Source organism: Spermophilus citellus (assembly GCF_964194105.1).
Source record: "Spermophilus citellus genome assembly, chromosome: 2".
NCBI lineage: Eukaryota > Metazoa > Chordata > Mammalia > Rodentia > Sciuridae > Spermophilus > Spermophilus citellus.
The window spans coordinates 246823319-246847128 of record NC_138183.1 but is presented as its reverse complement, the minus strand read 5'-3'; the positions used below and the strand labels follow the sequence as shown (position 1 = coordinate 246847128).

The window sequence follows — 23810 nt, the reverse complement described above, 5'->3', positions numbered from 1 at the left end:
TGTCGTGCTCCTTCCTAGAGTTGGAGGAAGAGAAAGTGTGCCCTTTTCCATCCCCATACCTGACTCACCCACCACCCACAGGCCACGCTTCCATCTCCCATTTTCCACTCGCATTACGAGGTAATTACCTCGGGGTGTGGAATCTGCTTCCCAACGGCCAAGATTTTTAACACCATGCCCTTGGCCAAGCGCCTAGGGGTGTTGGCTTAGGACTTGGGAAGCACCCGTTCTCTCGCCTTCTGCCTCCTTGGTTCCAAGACCCAGGGCTCCACCGGAGCCAGGGCCCCAGGTTGGGCTTCCCGCGCCTCCTCCAGTTTCCTTTGTAACCCCTCTAAGAGGACCCTAAAAGTTCAAAGACGCCTCCCCTCATTGCCTGGGGGGCCCAGAGAGTGCCCCGCCGCAAGCTCAGCCAGAACGCACCACGGCCCGCAGGGATCAGGGCAGCCCAGCCCCGCACCCCAGTGCCCCCCGCCCCCGCCCGCGGCCGCGCGCCCACAGGAAGGGGCGGGGCCCGGCAGGCGGGCTGCGCTGATTGGCCAGGGCCGTCCTGACGCCGAGACCCTTATAAGAGCCCGGCGGGTGCCGTCTGCGCCAGACGTTCTTCGCCGAGAGTCGCCGCGGTTTCCTGCTTCAACAGTGCTTGGACGGAACCCGGCGCTCGACCCCCACCCCGGCCGCCGCTCAGAGCCAGCAGCCCTTCACCACCTCTTCACAGCGCCCTCGGACCGCCCCAGGCCTCCGCCGCCGCTCCAGCGCCGCGCCTCTCCTCAGCCGCCCGCCATGGCTACCACGTCCCCCTCGCAGGTGCGCCAGAACTACCACCAGGACTCGGAGGCCGCCATCAACCGCCAGATCAACCTGGAGCTCTACGCCTCCTATGTCTACCTGTCCATGGTGAGCGCGGGCGGGCCTGCGGCGGGGCGCGGGCCGGCGGGCGGGGGTGTGGCCAGCAGCGGGCTTCCCCGCCTCCGTGCGCCCTGCTGGAAAATGGAGGCTGCGCGAGGTCTCCCAGGACTTGGCTGGCGCAGAAAGTCTGGCCCTTTCCAGCAGTCCCTGGGAGGGCTCCCTCCGCGACAAGGCCCGCCTCTGCAGTCCCCTCTTAGAGACTGGCAGCCGGTACGGTCGGCCCAGCGGTTAGGAAAGTGGGTTTTTGCATTCCTTTTTCGACCTCCACCGCCGATCACGTGACTCGTAGGCCCTCAGTTTGCTGGAGTGCGCAGCTCCCAGCCTCCTGCTGGGTAAGGGTGTCGAATGGCAGCAGCCTTGGGGTTGATACAAAGTTGCTTATCTCGTGGGCTTACCCCGGCCCCTTTCTGAACAGCGGTCTCCACCTCTCTGTTCTACTTATCTCGAAGACCCACTTGTGTTGAAGCATTATCGCTAAAAATCTCCCCTTCTACAGTCATGGAAGTGTCACCCGACCTTGAGCCTTGGAATACTTGCCTCCGGGTGCTTTCTTTATCCTTCTTGTGCCAGAGAGTCGTGGAGTTGTAATTGAACCTGTAGTTCCTGGATAAAGTCCACCAACAGTTACTGAGCAAGGAAGTTGTTCCCACAGTGGAATTGGTTTGCTCCTTACTTCAGGCTGAGTGGTAGAAATTAGTGTCTTAAGACTGGAAATCAAATTTTTGATTTCTGCTGGTAATAATAGTTATAGGTATATATTGTCCTCAGTTGTCATGTGGCACAATGCTTTAATTTTATAGGTCAGCAATGTACTGCACAACTGGCAAGCTCTAGAGCTTGTTTTAACATGTAATCAGGAAGGAACAGGAAAATGGGCTGAAAGTACAGAGTCCGTACTCCAGCACTCTAACTTTAATCATATTTGGCTCTGGCTTAAGAAATTTCCTCTACATTAATACAGATCTTGAAGACATTCTGCTGCAGTCAGTTCCTATGATACTCTAAAGGAACCTTGAAGTAATAAACTTTCAAGGATCAAGTTTCAATTTTCTGTTTTAGAATACAAATTAATTACTGTTGAGTTAACCCAGGAACAATTCTGCCCCTAGTCTCCTAAGGCACTGGCCTCTTCTTACTGTGCTTTGAGAAAGCGAGGCTTTGGTAACAGCAACCTTTTCTACCTACTGGTACAGTTTCTTTCTTGTGGGAATCCTTAACATATGTGTTCACATTCCACTTTCAGTCTTACTACTTTGACCGTGATGATGTGGCTTTGAAGAACTTTGCCAAATATTTTCTTCACCAATCTCATGAGGAGAGGGAACATGCTGAGAAATTGATGAAGCTGCAGAACCAACGAGGTGGCAGGATCTTCCTTCAGGATATCAAGGTGAACAAAAGGTCTTAGGGGTGTCCTACAGGCTATCAGTTGCCCTTAACTTAAAAAATGATGACATAATGGGCTTTGGGTTTTTTGTGTCTTTTTAGATCTGCCATTTCAACTAAAGTAGGAAAATAGTAGTGGGTTAGGATGTCAAAGTAGAAGTTGTTGTCAAGGCACCCGAGCAGGACGGTTAGGTGTTAGGAGTTTGCTGGTTTGGGAGCTGATTGGTAGAGACTACAGATGAATTGACCTAACCTCCTCTTATTCAGAAACCAGACCGTGATGACTGGGAGAGTGGGCTCAATGCAATGGAATGTGCTTTGCACTTGGAGAAAAGTGTGAACCAGTCGCTTCTGGAACTGCACAAACTGGCCACTGACAAAAATGACCCCCACGTGAGTATTGGAAACCCAGGGGATAAGTGGAAGAAATCACTGACCATTGGCTGGGAAAACTAACCAGTAATTTCTGATTCTTTTTCTAGTTGTGTGATTTCATTGAGACTCATTACCTGAATGAGCAGGTGAAATCCATCAAAGAATTGGGTGACCATGTAACCAACTTGCGCAAGATGGGAGCCCCAGAATCGGGCATGGCAGAGTATCTCTTTGACAAGCACACCCTGGGAGACAGTGATAACGAGAGCTAAACCTCAGCCTGACTTTCCCATAGCCGTGCAAGTGACTTCCCTGGTCACCAAGGCAGTGCATGCATATTGGGGTTACCTTTACCTTTTCTATAAGTTGTACCAAAACATCCACTTATGTTCTTTAATTTGTACCATTCCTTCAAATAAAGAAATTTGGTACCCAGCTCTTGTGTTTGAAATTGTGGGATGGGCCAAAAATCTGTCTTGGCAATCTTTCAGATTCCCTTAGTGTCAATCACACTAAACAAATACTTAGAATTCTTGTATTTAAGAGAATTTTTTAATATTTATTTTTTAGTTTTCGGTGGTCACAACATCTTTGTGCTGAGGATCGAACCTGGCCGCATGCATGCCAGGCAAGCACGCTACCACTGGAGCCACATCCCCAGCCCCTAGTTTATACAGTTTTTAATGTATTAAAGGCTGAAGTAGTCCTGGACTAGTTACTTGTCCATTAAGCCAGCCATTTAAATCCGGCTGTCATGGGAACATACTCCAATGTGGACAACTGTGTGGGCATGACTGGATCAGTGTCCCGCTGATTACAGGCAGGTGAAGACCAGGCTGGTGAGGTATCCCCCTTGGGAGATAAGCTAGGAATATAGTTCATCCCTATTGAAAAATTGAGAAAGTTGATATGAGTATGGAAGGTACGTAAGACTAAATTTTAAGCCACAGATGGTTTATAAAAATCCCCTGTATACCCCTAGAAGCAAGGCCAAAATTGTTGCCCTGTTCCCCCCCCCCTTTTTGGGGGTTTTCAATAAAGCTGGGTATTCTAACCATGAAAGAAACTGCTTGAGAATATAGAAATGGGAAGCTAGACTTCCTCTTTGTATGATTGAGGCTGGAGTAGGATGTTTCTAATTGGGCAAAAATATTCAAAAAATCTAGAATAAAGGGAAGTATCGTGGGTTTGTAACAACTTGAAGCTTAAGGAAACGTGAAACTGGGACATAGTTCAGTGAGGTCCCCAAAGCAGTTAGAAGATGCAACTCATGGACCTTGGATCCTGTCTCCTCTATTCCCCCAATAAACTACCATCTGCCAGTTCTTGGGATAAGGCAGCACCCTTTCTTCCAGTGATTGTGTCCTAGCATGAAGGCCTCTGGGAAAGTGTTCATTTGCCACCTCCTAACTGGGCAGTGAGTCAAGTTCTTGGTGATAGTGGAGAGCCCAGGTTCAGCCTCACGGTATTCTATCAGCCACCCCTAGCCCATCTAGGCCTAACCTGCCAACCCCGCCCCCCCCCCCCAGCATCCTTATAAGTGTAACTTCATATTCTTTCCGTGAATCCCAAAGAAGTCTTCTGGTGACGTCAAGCTCCTGCATGAACTGAGTATAAGCACCCGCCCACAACACTTCGGGGTTCCAGTGCATACTCCCAGCCAGTCAGGGCATAGATCCCTCCTATTCTGACAGTAATGAAACCATGGGAACCTGCTCAGAGCAAGGGAAGCTGGGGTAGGGAAGAGGGATGCCATGACCCTGGTTTGGGTGAACAGACCTGTTTTCCAAGGTGTGAAGGGGAGCTGCAGGATCTACGGGATCTTCGAGGATTGTGTGTATATTGCTTGTCAAGCGTTGCGAATGTCTTTTGAGATGAACTTCAGGGATCTTTGGTATGTCCTTCAGGTTAAACTCGACAGTTTTCTTCCTTGCATGATGTATTTCTGGGTGCTCCCTCAAGGCCCCATCATCTGGGAGCGATTCAAAATGGTTCTTGGCCCCAGAAGTCACAGGCTTTGGGCTTTGGTCACTTGTATCAGTGCCTATGATGCCATGTAGCCCAGAGGGGGCTGACAGTTCTGGGAAGACCATGGGCGTGCGACTGAGGGGCGTCTGTGGGGCACTGTGGTAGCCTGGACTCTCGTAGAGTGGAGCATCCCTGAAGACATCTACCACCTTGAGCTTCCAGGCCTTGGTGTCTTCCTGGTCCCCAGGGCTCTGTTTGTCTTTACTGGGTTGACTCTCGTGGAGGTAGGGCTTCCTCTTGGACCATAGTAGTTTGGTCTTGGAGTTTGTCCTGGGAGGGTGGTGGTCATGGGATTGCAGCCCTAGGAGGTGACTAATGACACCTTGATGATCATGACCAAAGATACCATGGTGAGTGTCCTCCTCGTCCTCCTGATTTGGCTGAAACTCCATCTCTTCTTTCTGCAGACTGGAAAAGACACTGAGGGCTGAGTAGGGGGGTCAAAGGACCCAGACCTGACCTTTCCTTCACCCCCCCTTTGTCCCTCTCTCTGTCCCAGCCTTCCTCATGGTACCACAGCTCTCGCCTCTGTCCTAATCTCTCCTGTACCTCCCAGTGAGTCTCAAGTTCTTCCACTCCCTCTCGCCTACTGTTACCATCCAGCCCCCTCCTCCAGCCTGGCATCTAGGGACTTCCTCTTCACCACTGGCTCCTCCCATTAAAGCCTCTTCCTCTACATCATCAGAACAACTGGTCTTCAGTAGGAAGGTGGGTGAGGCCTAGGAGGGACTACAGGCAAGGCCAGGGAGAGATGTTCTCAACTGCAGAACATCACCCACCAAAAGACAAGTCTGGCTTCCAGCAGCTTCTTGGGGGGCCAAGACCTTTCCTTTGCAACAGAGAGCTTACCTAGGCCATACTGGGGCTTGCCTTTCCTGCCACCAACTTCTCCCATGCCCCAAGGCTTAGCTTCAGGCAGTCAAAGGTGACCTCTATTTTCCCAGGCAGGTACCCAGAGTTTTGGTTTGGGGTTTGAGCTCCCTTCGCTAAGTGAGTATTCCTTGTTATTTTTCTGTTTTATACCTTCCCCCACCCTGGCCTTCAAATGCAGGGATGCAGAAAATGTAGGGCTCAAGTTCATCCTCCAGAAATCTTCCTGAGCAAGACAAGTCACCAGCTTTCATTTGACTGCTTTTCCACCCTTCTTCACACTAATTATGGACTCCATCCTAACTGCAGCCTAATAGGCTATTTAGTTCTTAAAAGAACAAAAGGAGAACAGTGCTGGATACTGCGGAAAATGGCCTTAATATGGATCCCAACATGAGCCAAACACTCTCCAAAGCCGTCTCTGTCACCCAGGGGCAGAGGACTTCCTGAAATGGCCCTCCAGCCCACAGCAGCCAGGAGGGATTCAGAGCATTGGGGAAATGAGACTGTACAGGGGAAGCTTTGGTTGCTGTGGGCGGCCTGAGGATTTTACTCGTAGGAGAACCTACTCAGGAAGTACCTGTTATGGCCTTGCCTTCTGCCTGGACATGCTTGCTGCCCCTCCCCTATCTCAGAGAACCCCACTCCACTCTCCACCCAAACACCTTAATTTGTTGAAAACAAAAAACAAAAAACCGATCTGGTTAGAGCAAGGAAGCAAGTTCTAACATCCCCACTGCATCGCTGATCACCGGCTGCTCTTGAATAAATCCCTTTCCTGTCAGCTTCCAGCCCCGACAAGGAAGGAGAGTACCTAAGACCAGAGGTTCCCCAGAGCCCTTCTCGCCTCAGGAGTCCTTTCATAGCTCAGTTGAGAGTGAAGTGCAGAGTGGAACCTAACAACTGGCATAGACGTGCCCTTGGCTAGTTATGTGACTGTGGACTGGGCAACCTACTTAACCCCTCTGAACTTGTACTTTATTATCTGAAAACTAACAAAGCAGGATTATTGGGAAGAAAAAATAGTTAATATCTCTACAGAATGCAGTATCCTGCCTAGCCCTGTTAGGCACACAAGGGGTACTCTCAAGAGCTGTTCTAAGTTCTTAGGCCCTTGCACTTGAGATGCTTCCCACCCAGTTCCCTGGCACTGCCCACCTGATGTTGAATGTGGAGCCCCAAAAGGAGGGTTTGCGGAACTGGGAAGCAGCAGCTGTGTAGGGTGGGTGGGGTTCTATCTCATTCCAGTACATGTCCCGCTCTAGGGGGGGCAGATCTTGGTGCATCTCATCCACAGACAACAGGGACACCTGGCCACCAGAAACAGGAGGAAGTCCAATGGAAAGGTCAGCCAGACATGACCATGAACTTGCCTGATGACTTGGGGAAGTTACTTCCCTCTCTGGACCTCAGTTTCCCAACCTGTGAATGGAGAGGTTGATGCCCTGCAAACCTCAAAAGTTGAGGTGAGACTCTTGTAAGTGAATGGCTGGCCGCAAAGTGGGACGTGGCAAGGGAGGATAATTCCCTGTGACACCTCCCTGCAGAATTGCAGCGTCCCCCTCCTTGGGTCCGTGGTATGAGCTCCCTTCATACCTGCAAGTGCCTGTCGATGATCCAGTTGGTCTCAAAATCATCATCATCCTCTCCAAAAGGGTTGATGAGCTGTTCTGCCACCTTGGGGATGGGTGACCTTCAGGTAGAGATCCTTGAGGCTCTTGCTTCCCTCCCTCAAGCCTTGGATCCTACCATTTCCACACCCCATGACACCCTTCCTGCCTGACAACTGTTTCCAATTGCCACAGCATAGGGCTATAGCCCCCCAACATGGGGCTACCGACACATTGCTCCTGCCCTCTAGACCCTGAACCTCTCTGATTCTCCTTAGCCAGTTCCTCCCTGAATACCTCATCTGTCCCTAACGGTGTCACTCAACTGAGTCACCACCTCTGTCTCATCTCACATATCTCACCTGGAGTTTTGTAATCTTACTTACACATTCATTTACTCATCATACCTTCAAACATGTATTTATTCATTGTTTGCTAACGGAACTGATATATGCTGAGGCTGTGTTGAATTCACGAGGAGTCTAGGTGTCCAGTTTCCTGGGGACTAATCTCTAAAATACCCTGACAAATTCCTCAAAGAGGTGATGAGCAGCCTTAGGGTCCAGGGGACACCTGGCAAGGCACCAGGGCACCCTGGACAATTTCAAGCATGAAATGGTTGGCAAGGCACCAGGGCACCCTGGACAATTTCAAGCATGAAATGGTGTGATCTGATTGGATCTTTAGAAACCAAAAGATGCAGGGGGAATAGGAGCGTGTGTGTGTGTGTGTGTGTGTGTGTGTGTGTGTGTGAGAGAGAGAGAGAGAGAGAGAGAGATAGATACAAGGATAAAAAGGGGAGAAAGGGACATCCCTGCCACCATTACCAAAAAACAAATACAGAAAAGAAGAGAGGAGAGGAGAGAGAGTGAGCAGGAAACAGAATGAAAGACAAGAGACAGACATCAGTCATTCTGAGCTCCCATTAGGGTCCTGGCTCTGGGGGAAGGAGCTGGACAAGAGACTTGGGGTGGAGGTGCGTAAGGAAAAGGGGACTGAATGTGGCTTCTAGAGGGCACTGGGGTAGTCAGCTTCACCGCTTTTGTTGTTGTAAGCAGGGGGGACAAATCCCAGGGGACAGCAGGGCCTGCCACTGCAACCTTATCCGGTGAATCCTCCTGTTCTGGACAAACCCTGGAGAACACCCTCTGGGGCACCAGATGGTTACACTGATGGAACTTTCCCTGTGTCTCCCACACCCACTACACGCTTGGCCTCAGGGAAGCCCTGGGGTCAGTCAGACCTCAAGCGGGCCCCTGGACCCTGCGATTTGGATCTCCGCTTTGTCCTATGTAAACACACACGGGGAATGCGTGGCCCCCAGGCGGTGGCCCTCTGGCCACACCCCCAGCCCAGAGGCTCACCTTCAGCCAACCCATGTAGAAGAAGAACTGCAAGAACGTGAAGACCGGCACAACAAGGTCCATCTCGTGGCCCGGGTAGGCCTTGGCCGGGTTCAGAAACTGCCGGCCAATCAGGCAAGCCAGGAAGAAGCTGTACACTGCCACGGTCACCACCTGGGAGGAGAAAGTGGAGGAGGTGGCACAAGAGGACTAGGAGAGACCCCGGGATCACACTGGCGAGCCTGGGTCTGTTCTCTCCTCTTTAACAGGTGGAACCACACTGCCTCTACCGGGCTGGGCCAGGCAAAAGCCTGGATACCATGAGCTTGGCACTAGAGAAAACTTTCAAGGTGCATCTCCAACTCCTGGAGGCAGCCTTTCGCTCAGCCTCTGAGTCAGTCAGCTTCCTGGGTCCTCCTAGCCTCCGTTTCCCAAAGACCAGCCTCACCAGTCCAGTCCTCACCTGTGTGTACACCAGCGGGATACTGATCCAGTCATAGCCATACAGAAGTCCACACTGAGTACGCAAGGTGCTCATCTCCTGAGGAACAGAGGAAAGGATGGGGTTCTGACCACAGCCTGCTCCCCCAGGTTCATCTCCACTTTTCCCCAGATACCAGTGTCTGGTTTCTTGGTCCAGTCCTGGCTGTGTGGTTATGGACAGCTCACTAAACCTCTCTGGGCTCAGTCTCCTCTTCTAGCAAAAAGAAACCAGGACCTCACAGGCTCACTTAGGGGACTGAAAGGATCTTGGGAGAAGGGCTCCCTTGGGCTGTAGAAACCTGTTGTAAAAGATCCTGCACCCCCATCCCAGGCTCTGGGAAGACTCAGGGGTTCCAGTTTTCCCCCTGTAGGAAACCTTGTTCTACCTAGGCCACAACCCTCCCCACTGTGCACCTGCCCCATCTGTGTAGTGGGCTCACATTCAGCAGGCTCTGGAGCAGGACAGGGTCCCGGATTCGACCTGTAACCCAGGCCTTTGTGGACAGGTTGGCAAACCACACCCAGGGCACCCAGAACATATTGTGTGGCAAGCTCAGTTTTTCAAACTGCTTGTATTCCCCGTGGGTCATAAAGCCTGCAGAGTAGAGTGAAGAAGGCAGCAGGTGGGAGAACCGCAGAAGAGGTGGCCAGCACCAGCCCTTCGGCCCTGCTCAGCCCTTCGGCCCTGCTCAGCCCTTCGGCCCTTAGGCCGAGTTCCTTTGGAATCCTCTTTCTTTGAACACATAATCACTGGATGCCTGCAATGTGCTATTATGGACTAAGCATGGGAGAGAGGCCTGTTATTCACCAGAGACAGGTCAGGTACGGGCAAAGGCAATGGGGAGGCCAGAGAACGATGTTCAGACCTCCAGACTGGAAACTGGAGATCAGATCAGAAGGGCAGAGGGAGGTAAGACCTTAGTACCTCATCAGTTCCCAAGTCCCCAGCCCTTCCCTTAGCTTTTTTAGGGTCTGTGACCCTACCTCAAACCCCTGTCATCCGAGGGTATTTCTGGCCTCGCCCCACCTTCAAGCATGTGATCTGTTTAGCTCTGCTGGTCCCGGACCCAATCCTCCAGTTCAGGGAATTCTGGCTCCTCCCATCTTCAGATCCTGCCACTCCAGGTCTGGCCCCGCCCCTCCCCGCCCCGGAACTCCTGGCTCCGCCCACCTGCCTGCACTAAGTGTTGCAAAGTGGGGAAGCGCTTGTAGACCGCGGTGCTGATGCTGCGCAGCATGAGCACGTGGCCGAGGTTGACGTAGCGGATGAGCGTGCGCCTCAGCAGCCGGCCTTGCTCGTCCTTGCCCTCGACGAAGCCGGACACCTGGCTCATGATGCGGTCGGGCCACGGCAGGTTCTCATACTGGTTCCACCAGCGGGTCACGACCAGCGTCACGTAGAAACCTGAGCAGGAGGGGCGAGGGGCGAGGGGCGAGGGGCGAGCGGCTGGGCTGTGGCCAGAGGCCAGCGCCCGGTGATGCCTCGGTTTCTCCATCTTTCTAATGCGAGCGGGCCCAGCCCCGACCTTAATGGGAGGCTCTCGGGACAGGACGGCAGTCAGAGCCTCCCGGCACGGAGGCGCGAGAGCCCCTCGGGTCATCTGGCCCTGGGATCCCAGCCATCCGCCACCACCCGCGCCCTCCCGCCCCGCTGCGCAAGGCTCCCAGCGCGTCCCCGGAACACCGCGCCTGCAGTGCCGCGGCAGGACGGCCTCCCCGCCGCCTGGCTTTAGTCTCCCTGTTGCAGTTCGCACGTGTCCCTGGCCTGCACGGAGCCACCCGGCCACTGGCCTGCCCCTCTCACTCGCAGCTCCTCTGGGTCCGCCCTGGGTCTGCCGCGAGCTGGGGCGGCCCCGGACCCCGCACGGCCGGAAGGGGGCGCTCACCCAGCACGAAGGAAACGGGGATGAGCTGGATGTAGCTGTCGCAATTCAAAGCCAGCTTCTCGAACAGCAGCTGCTGTTCCTCCGAGAGGGCCAGCCTGAGGGCGACACGGGGGTGTGCGCGCGCCGTGAGGAGGTGGCTGAGATGGCCACAGGTCCTGCCCAGGCCAGGGCCCACCTCCGGCCTGAGCCAGGACAAACCCCCGCAGGCCCCGGAGGCCTGCTCCGATGGCCTCCTGTGAGAATCCTCACACCAACCCCCTGCTGACGGGAAGGAAGGGCTTGCTGAGGGTCAGTGTTAGGCATCAGGGACCCTTGTAAAGGGTCAGTTGTCAGGGACAGTTGTTTAAAAGCAAGTTGAAACTGAGTGGTCTTTTTAAAAAGTAGGGTGGGCCAGATGTAGTGGCGCAGGTCTGTAATCTCAGTGACTCAGGGGGCTGAGGCAGGAGGATCTCAAGTTCAAGGTCAGCTTCACAACTTAGGGAGGCCCTAAGAAACTTAGACCCTACCTAAAAATAAAAATAATAATGGGGCTGGGGATGTGGCTCAAGCGGTAGCGCGCTCGCCTGGCATGCGTGCGGCCCGGGTTCGATCCTCAGCACCACATACCAACAAAGATGTTGTGTCCGCTGAAAACTAAAACATAAATATTAAAAAAAAAATCTCTCTCTTAAAAAAATAAAAAGGGCTGAGGATGTAGCTCAGTGGTTAAGCCCCTTGATTCAATCCCTAGTACCAATAAATAAATACCAACCTTTGTTATGAATATAAACTTAAGAAATTTAGGGGCCTATTATATATAAGGCTCTGAGTTCCATCTCTAGTACCATTAAAAAAAAAAGACTTTTAGGTATATTTTTCAATCCATTGTAATCATTAAAGTTTTCTCAACTGAAGTGCTATCATATATTCTGCATATGTATCTGTCCTACATTTTATTGTTTAGATGAGCATATTTTATTGAAATATGTATATACATGAACTGTGTAAGTGTGTGTGTGTGTGTGAGAGAGAGAGAGAGAGAGAGAGAGAGAGAGAGAGAGACGTGTGGCACTGGGAATTGAACCCTGGGCATCACATATGCTAGGCGAGCACTCTGCCACTGAGCCACACCCCTCTCCCTCCATCTGATTTGATTTCTTTTCCCAGGCCCCAGCTCCAGCCCCCAGGTACTGGCCAGGACCTCAGTTCAGATCCATAGTTGACTGGCATGTATGCTCCCTAGCACACTGGAAGGGCCCAGCAGAGTTTCGAACCTGTCTCCACCCTCCACGGCCCTGGCCCAGCCCTGGCCCCAGCCCTGCCACCTGTACCTGTAAATGAAACGGATGGTGTAGTAGCAGAACAGGAAGATGAAGAACTCTCTGTAGAGCAGCTTGTAGATACTGCCACGCCAGCACAGCAGGAGGCGGGAGAAGGAGCCCAGGCGGGCATTGGCCACTTGGCTGGAGTAGGTGATGGTCATGGCCAGGCACTGGGCTGCAGCAGGTGGGCGTGGGTCCTGGTGGGCAGGCAGAGAGGGTGCTGATGGGGTGGGTGGGGAGGCCTTAGTTGGCTCCTGTCTGGGACTCATGCATGATCTTAGCCAGGACTCTTCCCTGCGTGGGGCCTCAGCTTTCCCACCTGGACACTGGGAGCAGGGGAAGGAGATCATTTTCAAGGGCCTTCCAGCTCTGACTGCCTGTGGGAGGTGGGAACCCAAGAAAGTGAGCCCAGAGGCTGCCCCTGACCTTGGCAGGGAAGACAGGCAGGTCTGTGTATTAAGGGCATATGCCCTTAATTTTGCACAGTGACAATAACAACAGCAATGTCCACACACTGAGCTGGGCATTGTTCTGAGCTCATCTTGTTCCCTACGCTCCCTCAACTACCTGGAATGAGAAATAAGTAAGGGACCCAGGCAGCCCAGTCCACTGCCAGTGACCCCATTCCCAGAACAGAGCCTGATTGGCAAGGTTGTTCCAATTTACTGAATGGTTGCCCCAGGGCCTTTCCACCTGCTGAGCCAGTTGCCTGGGGGATGCTCTTCCTGAGGGAACTGCCTGACTCATTCCCACTTCATGACATCTCAGCAAGGATTTCCCTGGCTATCCTACTAGAAATAGTGCCTCACTGCCACCAGCAGTGTGCTCCCAGCTTGTTTGATTTTTCCACCTAGTATTTATCCCCACTCAAATATAAATTATACAAGATACCTGCTGCTTGCTGCCTCTTTCCTCCTCCAAATGGAAGCTCCTGTGTTGTTCTCATAGCAGGTGCTCAATAAAACTTTATTTGAAGCAGTATTGAATCTCCATCCTCCCCCACTTGTTCTGATGCAGCTACAAACCATGTCTCTGTGCCTGGTGCACACCAAGCTCATTCCCCACCTCAGGACCTGCAGAAGCCCACACACCTGCACTTGTACTCTGTGTACAATCATCCACCCCTGTATTCCCTCAAAACCCCAGCCCTGTCCACGTGGGGCACCCCCTACTCACAGGTGGGGCTCCAGTCTGGTCAGACGATCCCTTGAAAGCTCTGGCCACTGGACTGGTGGGACTGAGACCCTATAGCCAGTGGCCCTGCCCACACGGGGAGGCTGGTACTGCCCACATACATGTGTGCTGAGCGATCACCTGACTCCCTAAGCCACGGCCTCCACAAAGGAGCCCTTGTCTCGGCCCCTCCTTGTAATCTGCTCAGAAGCAGCAGCCCACTCAGCCTGGCCAGGTACCTCTAATTCCTTCCTGCGGGGGTCGAGCTAAGAGCCGGAATCTGGGGCAACAGTTCCTGTACCATGGCCCTAAAATTCAGAGGTTGAGGGGTCTGCTCCACTTGCAGCCTGACCCCTGAGGTCTTGCGGGGGACCGTGGGGACAGTGCTGAGCTTCAGCTTCCCTTTTCCAGGATCTACCCAGGGAGGGACCCTCTATCCAGGACCTGGGGAGCTTTGGCAACCCTGAGGGCTGGGGAACGAACACTGGGCTACCGGCACAAGTCCTGGCTTCTAGCCCTGGCTCTGCGGTGACCTATGAGGTGACCCTGGATAGGACTCTGCTCCTCTTTTGCCTCAGCGTCCCTGTCTGAAAAGGGTGGTGTTGCCCTGGAATCTCATCACCTCAGTAAGAGTGACAGAATTCTGCTTATGCTGGTGAGGAGTTCTGATTGGCTGCTGGTGACATCACAGGCTGTGATTGGTCGGCAGGATCTGTTAATAGGTGCTGCGCAGCTAGGGAAGGAGGTGGGGGCTGGGAGCCCATGAGTGGAGACCAGGCCTGGGGGGAGATGACAAAGCCGTCCTGGTGTTTATGGGGCTGGCTTCTAGCCAGACTGTGCAAAGTGCTCAGACCCCAGGGGCAGCTGGTTAGACTCTCAGCAGCTGATCTGATGCATTTTAATACATTAATCCATTCCGAGGCTCCTCTGAGCCTCTGGGCATGATGGGTATCTACCCAACATACTCAGATTAGATTACTAAAGCAGAAGAGCAGAATTCCAAGCAGCAGTGGCTCTTGATCTTCAGTGGCGCCAAGAATTGCCCCGTGTTTAGTAAATATGCAGATCTCAGGATCTTTCTCCAGAGGCTAACCCTGTGCTCTTGGGAATGTTACATTTTTTCAGGTACTGAGGGAAGCATGATGTGAGTGGTCCTGGGACCACACCTCCAGAAGCCCTGATTACAACATGGCCTTCAGTCTTAAAATAAATCCACTCTCCCTTCCTTCCTCCCCTTCCTCTCCCCCTTCCCTGTGGCCCCAACTCTCAGACTTTACTCCCTAAGCAGTAACTACGCTGAGCCTGCAGGAGATTTTTGTACACACTGCTATTGCCTTGACAATTCTCTGTCCCTGATCAGAGGTGGGTGGGGTGGGGGAGGTGGAGGGACAACAAAGAGGACAACAAAAACCTGCTTTGCAATAACCTTGGCAACTTTTCCTAATCACCCCAAACAAAGCCACATTGTTGTCTTGGAGCATCTCTAGGAGATCAGGGACAGCCTTGTAGGAGTCCTTTGCTGCCCCTTTACCTCCCCTGCCTGTCCTTGACTAAAACAGGGAAGGGAGCTGTCGCGTGTCTCACGCCAGCAGCTCAGGAGGCTGAGGCAGGAGGATGGTGAGTTCAAAGCCAGCCTCAGCAACTTAGCCCCTGTCTCAAAATAAAAAGTAAGGGCTAGGGATATAGCTCAGTTGTTAAGAATCCCAGGGTTTAATCCCCAGTAGAAAGAAAGAAAGAAAGAAAGAAAGAAAGAAAGAAAGAAAGAAAGGAAGGAAGGAAGGAAGGAAGACCGAACACGGAAGGCAGAGAGGTGACATGGGCCTCAGTCTGGTCTTCTGCAAAATAGGACAATAACATCTGCCCCAGTGACCAGGTGAGGATAATGAATGGCAAGCCTTAGTGAACACTTCAAGCCAGTGTTCTCCTGCCTGGTGCCCATTAGCATTTCCTGGGGAACAGCTACAATCACTAGTACCTGTGCCCCACCCTACAGATGCAAACTCTGTCAGCTCAGGGGTGGTATTTTTGCAGTTTTCCAGGTGGTTCTAATGCACAATCTGGGCTGAGAACCGCTGCTGTAAGGGGTTCTTTCTCTACCTTATATTCCTTCTTCACCGATGCATGCCAACACCCCAGAGAGAGCTTTCCACCCACCAGATGATTAATACATATATTCTTAAAGTCAAACACGAGTCTGTTGCAATGCCTGGCACCGTGAAACTCAAGAATCCTGCCTTTGTGGACAGGTTCCTGCCTCCCCTGTGGTTGCCCCTAGAGGGCGCCCTTGACTAGCTGGCTCTTGTCTGGGAAGCCTGGTCCATCAGCTACCAACCCCAAGACTGTCATCTCCCTGACCCTGACCAGCAGCCTTAGAACCCTGAGAGGGAGCTGGGAGACACTGAAGTCCTTCCTCTCTTTCCCCTGAACCCCAGAACCTCCTGACTGTGCTGTTTCATTTTCCCTGCCCCAGAATGTCGGCAGAGACACTCACAAGTCATGGTCTCTCCCACTGGGTCTCAGCCATGGAAATGGGTACAGCCAGGCACAGCTTAAAGGCACCACAGGCACCAGGTGACCCAAGCCAAGCCTAGATGAAGGACCCCAGGATTGAGCCCTGCAAGAATTCCACAAGATAGTCATTCAACACAGCATCTCTGATGCCCAAATGGAGCCTATTCTGTCTCCTGTTTCTGAGAATTCATAGTCAAATGAAAACCAGGAAAACACTTAAAGAGCTCGAATGGAACTGCAAGGCCTACGATCTGTGCCCAGTGCACAGGGGTTAGGGAGACTTTCACGGAGAAGGGAGCATTTGTGTTGGGTCTTGAAGCTTGTGTAGGAGTTCACTGAGCGGAGAAATATGAAAGGGCATGGAGGCATTATTGAGGAAGAGTTCGGTATCACAATCTTAGCCACATTTTACAGAGGACATTGAAACTCAAGGCATGCCTTGGTCATGGTCACACAGCTGTGAATGGCTTGGTACTGAAGTCTGTCTTCTGACTTTGGATTCTGTGCTTCTGCTCCCCACGAGGATCTCTGCAGTGGAGGCGAGTTTCTGAGAGTGGAGGCCCAGCGTAATGGTCTGTCAGGGTTGAAGGGAGGTCTGAGGAATGGAGGTGCACACAGGAAACCAACTAAAGCAGAGCCCATGCTCAGGAGCCCCCTCACAGAGAGCCATGTCTGGGGCCAGGCAGAGCAGAGCTGGGCAGATGGTGCTCCAGATGCAGGACGCCATAGCCTTCTCTCCCAGGGTGGACCTGGCAACAGGAGCCTCACAGAGGACCTGCCTCAGCTGGACAGGTAGAAAGAGACCTGCCTGGCTTGGCCAGGGCAAGAGGCTCTGGGGTGGGCCAACCAGGCCTGACACTGCCTCCAGCCTCTGCCCATACCCCTCTCTTGAGCCAATCAACAAACAGGGCAGAAGCCAAGAGAGAAACGGAGGGGGGCTTGGCACAGCTGGACAGGGAAGGGGTACTGCCCACCCGGAAGTAACCAAGGCCCAGGAGGCCAAAAAGCACCTGTACCCTGAAGTCAGGCAGCCCTGATCCCCGAAGGCTGGAGAGATGGATATTCAAACAGGTGGACACGTGACCTCTGGCCACTCCAGAAGAGCCTCCGGGAGCAGAGGCGCAGGACAAGGATGGGACTCACCTGGTTCTGGCTGCCAGAGACAGCGGATTACTACAGAAGAGGCCAGAGCCGGCTCAAGCAGAGGCGAGAGCTGTCACCCTCAGCCTTGAGGAGAATGCTGAGATCCCCAAGTGGCCCAGACCTCCATGGACTCTGTCCTGCTGAGTGAGGCCAGCCAGGTGAGGACAGACCCACCCTGCCCCATTCCACCCACTAGAACTGGGGCTAATGGGCAGGTGAGGAGGAGGAACTGCCCAGGGCATGGACAGCCTGGCTGCCGTCACACACCTAACACGGGTCGGTGGCCGCAGTTCCTCATTTCAGATGGGCATCTGAGCTTGACAGCTGGGAGCAAATGTCAGCGATTTCTCATCCAGTTACTCATCTTGCAGACAAAGAAACGGAGGAAAGAGAACGACTTGCCTGGGGTCCCGAGGAGTCAGAGAAAGGCTGTCCAAGGTCACTGGCTGGGTCAGCCCGGCAGCTCCGCTGCTCCACTGGGTTTAGCGCTGCCAGGGCATCGTGGGAGGGAAAGAAGAGAAGAAACCATCGCCTCTCCACCTCCTGGGCACTTACTGGGGGACAGGCAGGCCACAAAGTGCCTTTTAGGAATGATGTCATCTCATTGTTGGTGCATAGCCCTGGGGGATAGGTAGGGCTGTCCATCTGTCATACGTGGACAGACTTGGGGGAGGATGGACAAGGGCAAGTCAGAGAAAAAGTAAGCCACGCTGCCACTATGTCACATCAACAGGACCCCAAGACATCGGCTTTAAATCGCCTTTACAGGTGCATGCCTGTAATCCCAGTGGCTCAGGAGGCTGAGGCAGGAGGATGACAAGTTTAAAGCCAGCCTCAGAAATTCAGCGAGGCCCTAAGCAACTCAGTGAGACCCTGTCTCTAAATAAAATATAAAAAAGGACTGAGGATGCGGATCAGTGGTTAAGTGCCCCTGGGTTCGATCCCTGGTACCAAAATCTTTTTTTTTTTTAAATCACCTTTACCAGCCAGGCACAGTGGTACCCTCCTGTAATTTCAGTAACTTGGGAGGCTGGAGCAGGAAGATCACAAGTTCCAGGACAACCTGAGCAACTTACTGAGACCTTGTCTCAGAATGAAGAAGAAAAGTGCTGGGGTTGGAGCTCAGTGATAAAGCACCCTGGGTTCCATCTCCAGTACCAAAAAAAATATATTTTTAATTTAAAATTAAAATAAAATCTAGGGATATAGCTCTGAGGTACAGCACTTGCTTAGCACGTGTAATCCCCAGCACTCCAAAAAGAAAAAGAAATTGCCTTTACCTACCTCCCACACAGGTTGGCTGGCTCTGAGGGGTCTGTCCACCCCAGCCTAGAGCTATCCAACTTAGCAGACACAAATGTAGGACATTCGTTTAAATATGAATTACTCATAAAAAAAGGAATGATTTTTTTAACCCAGGGCCTCACAAATGTTACACATGTGCTCAAACACTGAGCTACACCCCTCAGGTGTTTTCCATTCTACAATGAAAAAGTCTTTAGTATAAATATGTCCTGCATGATATAAATTCCTGGGGGAGGGATCTAGAAGCAACAGCCTCTTCTCTGTTGGCCCTTCCATTCAGTGAATTGCTTCATCAGTCTCTGACCTGCTGCTACCATCTTCTAGAACCTGCCTTCTCAAACTGAGGTCTCGGGCCCAGTAGCATCCACACTATTTGGAAACTTTTAGAAATATAAAGTCTCGGCCAGTTGTGGGGTCCCATGCCTGTAATCCCAGCCACTAGGGAGATTGAGGCGGGAGGATTGCCAATTTGAAGCCAGCCTGGGCAATTTAGCAAGACCCTGTCTCAAAATAAAAAGGGCTGTGGTTGGAGTTCAATGGCAAAGAAAAAAACAACAAAACAAAACAAAAAAATTCAAATGCAGAATCTTGGGCCCCCACCTGAGCCCTCCTTGATCAGAACCTGCATTTTAATAACTGTTACAGGTGCACATCCCAGATGCTGGCTTCAGACCATGACAAGAGAGATTGAAATTATTTATTGTTTCCACTTCAAAAGTACATGCTATTATATAAATAATTAGGAAACTACAGAGTAGTAAAACAAACAAAAAACAAAGAATGAAAGAAAGAAACACACCAGTGGTAATTATTTTGATATATTTCCTTCTGTTTTTTTTTAATACCGAGATAAAATTTCTATTCTATAAAATTCACCTTTTCCATTTGTTTATTGTTTATCTTAAACCCGTGGAGTAGTATGTGTGGCTTCTCTGTGGTTTAGGGTTGAATTTCCCAAATGACAAATAATGGGAAGTATCTTCTCCTTTACTTACTTACTACTTTACTTACTGTATACCTTCACTGGAGAGATGTCTATTTAAAACTTTTGCTCGTTTCAAAATTTTCACTCTTTATTTATATCCATACTTATTTATGGCGGTACTGAGGATTGAACCCAGGGCCTTGCACATGCTAGACATAAACTACCACTAAACTACATTTTTTTTTAAATGGGATCTCACCAAGATGCCAGGCCGGTCTGGAATTGACGATCCTCCTGCCTCAGCCTCCAAAGTTGCTAGGATTACAGATGTAATCCTAGCCAGCTCTATTTATTTTTTTGAAGAAGTTCTATATACTTTTTTGAGGAAGTTCTCTGATGCATTTTTGACCTTGCCAAGTCCAAGGTCACAAATGATTACCCCTGTGTTTTCTTCTAAGAATGTTATAGCTTTAAGTCTTGCACTTAGAAATCTGACCAATCTTGAGCTCATTTTTGCGCATCCTGTGAGGTCAAGGTCCAGTTTCCGTCTGCTGTGTGTGGATGTCCAGTTGTCCGTGCACCTACTGGTTCAATATTCTTTCCTCACGGCATGGTCTCAGCACCGTTATCGAAAATGAAGGGGTGATAGACGTGTGGTTCTACTTCCAGACTGTCATCGTATCACACTGATCTGTATGTCTGTCCTTATCCCAGTACACTGTTTTGATCGCGAAGCTTTAGGGGAAAAAACATGAAATCAAGAAGTGTGCATTCTCCAAATTTGTTTCTTTTTTCCTCAAAGGCTGGGGTATAGCCCGGTGACAGATTACTTACCTAGCATGCTCAAGGCCCTAGGTTCCATCCCTAGCACTGGGAGGAAAAAAAAAAAAAGATTGCTTTGTCTATTCACGGTTCCTCAAAAATCTATATAAATTTAGTGGAAAACTTTCACATACAAAATACAAAAATCAGGGGCTTGGCATGTAGCTCAGTGGTAGAGAGCTTGCTTGGCATGTTTGAGACTCTGAGTTATATCCACAGTTCTACACACACACACACACACACACACACACACACACACACACACACACCGCAGAACCTGTAATCCCAGCAGCTCAGGAGGCTGAGGCAAGAGCATTGCAAGATAGAAGCCAGCCTCTGCAATCTAGCAAGAACTTATATCAAAATGAAAAGGGCAGGGTATGTAGCTTAGTGGTAAACCACCTCTGGGTTTAATCCCCAGTATTGCCAAAAAAAGAAAAAAGAAAAAAAACCCCCAAACTCAGTTATATTTCTATACACTAGCAATGAACAATCTGAGAATGAAATTAAGAAAACAATTCTATTGGGACCGGGAATGCGGCTTAGCTGTGCAGCACCTATGTGACATGTATGAGACCCTGGGGTTCAATCCCCAGAAATGGGAAACAAAGCAACAACAACAATTACAATAAGCTCAAAAAGGACAAAATACAAATATTTTACAGTGACTCTGTGGTTTGCTTTACAATCTGTTATGGTTTTGATCTAAATTGCCTCTTGAAAGCTCATGTGTAAAGGCTGGGTGCCCAGCTGAAGGCACTCTTGGGAGGCTGTGGAAACTTTAGTGGGTGGAGTCTAGTTGAAGGAAGCAGATAGATCATTGAGGTGTGCCCTTGAAGGATATATGAGAACCCTGGCCCTTCTCTGTCTCTCCCCACACTTGTTCCCTGTTATGATATTCTGCCTTACCACAGGCCCAGAAAAAATGGAGCAAACTGACCAAGAGTGAATATAAAGCTTTCCTCCCTTAAGTCAATTATCTCAGGTATTTTTTCATAGCAAAGTAAAGCTGACTAATGCACCATCTTTATAACACTAAGTCTTCCAATCTATGAACATGGAATATCTATTCACTTATTTAGTTTTTTTTTAATTTCTCCCTCTCTCTCTATCCCCCCATACACCTCTCTCTCTCTCTCTCTCTCTCTCTCTCTCTCTCTCTCTCTCTGTGTGTGTGTGTGTGTGTGTGTGTGTGTGTGGTGCGAAACCTAGGGTCACTTTACCACTTAGTTATATTCCCCAGATATTTTTATTTTTTATTTTAAGAGTGGATCTCAGGTTGGGGTTGTGGCTCAATGGTAGAGTGCTTGCTTAGCATGCATAAGGCACTGGGTTCTCTCCTCAACACCACATAAAAATAAAATAAAGAGATTGTGTCCACCTAATACTAAAATAAAAAATAAATATATTTTTTTTAAATGTGGATCTCACTAATTCTCTGAGGTTGGCCTTCAACTTGCAATCCTCCTGCCTCAGCCTCTGGAGCCAATAGGATTACAGGTACGTGCCACCACATCCTGCTCAATAATATTTTTATAGTTCTTAGTAGATAAGTTTTGTACTTCCTTGGTTGAAAATACTCCTAAGTATTTTGTGTTTTTTAAATATTATTATAAAAATAATTATTTTTAAATTTTATTTTCAGATTTCTGATTGCTATTGTATAGAAGTATAACTGATTTTTATATATTAGTCTTGTGTTCTGCAACTTGGCTGAATTCATTTACTAACTGTAATGGTTTCCGTGTGGATTCTTTCAGATTTTCACTATATATAAGATAAGGCCATTTGTGAATAATGTTGTTTACTTCTTCGTTTCTAATGTGGTGCCTTTTTCTTTTTCTTCTGTGACTGCCCTTGATAGAACTCCCAGTAACATGTTGAATAGAAGGAGCAAGGCTAGCCACCCTTATCTTGTTCCTGGTCTTAGGAGGAAAACGTTCAGTCTTTCACCATTAAGCATGATATCAACTATGGGTGTTCACAGACTGCCTTCGTCCGGTTGAGGAAGTTTCCTTCTATTCCTAGTCTCATGAGTATTTCTGTCATGAAAACATGTTGGCTTTGTGAAATTAGTTTTATGCACCAATTGAGATGAGTGTGTGCCTATTTTTCATTATTTTAATACGATAGTATATTATACTGATTGATTTTCATTTGTGGAACTTCCCTTGCTTGAGTGACCAGAGTAAATCCCATGATGTAAAATCCTTTTTACTAAATTGCTGGCTTTAATTTTTTAGTATATCATGGGGGATTTTGTATTCATATTCATAAGGGATGTTAGTCTGTAGATATTTTTCCTTGTGATGTCTTTGTCTGGCTTTTGTTGCAGGGTAATACAGGCATCATAAAATGAGTTATGCAGTATACTCTCCTTTAATTTTTGGAAGAGCTTGGAAAAGATTGGTGTTTATTTATTTTTTTAAAATGTTTGAGAGGATTCACCAGTGAAACAATCTGGTCCTCATCTTTTTTCTTTATTGGAAATTTGTGATTACTGATTCATTCTCATGTTTGGGGCTATTCAGGTATTCGATTTCTTCTTGAGTCAGTTTTGGTAGTTTGTGAGTTGTTAGGAGTGTGCCCGTTCTATCTAGATTATCTACTGGTGCCATATAATTGTTCATGGAACTCTTATAACTCTTTTTATATGTGTAAGATTTATAGCAAATTAATTCCAAATTTGAATTTGAGTCCTCTCTTTTTTTCTTGATCAATCTAACAAAAGGTTAATTGACTTTGGAGATTTTTGTTGTTGTTTGTTTTTGAGACACAGGGATTTATTTAGGAAAGCAAGGGGTATACATTCAAGGGAGAATGCAGGCTATCTCAAGAGTGAGAAGTCCAATTTTGTTGAGTTTTTGAAGAACCATCTTTTGTTGTTTTGATTCTTCCTGTTATTCATTCTCTCTCTCTCTCTCTCTCTCTCTCTCTCTCTCTCTCTCTCTCGTACTGGGAATTGAACCTAGGGGTGATTTACCACTGAACCACTTTCCCAGCCCTTTTCTTTCTTTCTTTTTTTTTTTTTGGACACAGGTTCTTCCTAAGTTGCTTAGGGCCTTGCTAAATTGCTAGGGTTGGCCTCAAACTTGTGATCCTCCAGCCTCAGCCTCTTGAATTTCTAGGATTTCAGGTGTGCACCATCATGCCCAGATTTCTGTTATTTCTCTCTATATATCCTTTATCCACTCTAATCTTTATTATATCCTTTATTCTATTTGATTTGGGTCTATTTTTTTCTACTTCCTTATATTGGAAGTTCAGTTTATTCATTTGAGATTTTTCTTCTTTTTAATGCAGGTGTTTGTATCTCTAACTTTTCCTCTAAGTAATGCCTTTGCTGTGTCTCATAAGTTTTGATACACTAAGTTTTCACTTTCATTTATCTTATCGAATTTCCTTTGTGATTTCTTCTTTAATCCATTGGGTGTTTAAGAATGTGTTATTTAATCTTGACACATCTGTGATTTTTTTCAGTGTTTCTTCTGTTATTAATTTCTAATTTTATTCTATTTTTTGTTAAAGAAGATACTTCATATGGCTTCAAGTCTTTCAATTTATTGAAATTCGTTTTGTGATCTGACATACGGCCTATCCTGGGGAATGTTCTGTGTGCCCTTAAGAAGAATATTTAGCCTGGGGTGGTGTATACCTCTAATCCCAGTGGCTCAGGAGGCTGAGGCAGGAGAATTGTGAGTTCAAAGCCAGCCTCAGCAATTGAGCAAGGTGCAACTTTATGA

At 49.3% G+C, this 23810-nt stretch overlaps 2 protein-coding genes across 2 annotated transcripts; one reads left to right on the top strand and one right to left on the bottom strand.

Annotated features, from left to right (window-relative positions):
- The first annotated feature begins 562 nt into the window (after positions 1–562).
- On the top strand, positions 563–3102 carry FTH1 (ferritin heavy chain 1). Its single transcript, XM_081281403.1, has 4 exons — positions 563–894; positions 2150–2296; positions 2560–2685; positions 2775–3102. Exons 1-4 carry the CDS (start codon positions 781–783, stop codon positions 2937–2939), a joined length of 552 nt encoding a protein of 183 aa, XP_081137529.1. The 5' UTR covers positions 563–780; the 3' UTR covers positions 2940–3102.
- Positions 3103–3246: 144 nt separating this feature from the next.
- Positions 3247–13590, bottom strand: BEST1 (bestrophin 1). Its single transcript, XM_081281326.1, has 12 exons — positions 13365–13590; positions 13080–13261; positions 12198–12408; positions 10888–10982; positions 10173–10406; positions 9442–9596; positions 8982–9059; positions 8540–8692; positions 7162–7242; positions 6724–6875; positions 4447–5103; positions 3247–3551 (listed from the first exon to the last, which is right to left on the bottom strand). Exons 2-12 carry the CDS (start codon positions 13132–13134, stop codon positions 3533–3535), a joined length of 1890 nt encoding a protein of 629 aa, XP_081137452.1. The 5' UTR covers positions 13135–13261; positions 13365–13590; the 3' UTR covers positions 3247–3532.
- Positions 13591–23810: the final 10220 nt, after the last annotated feature.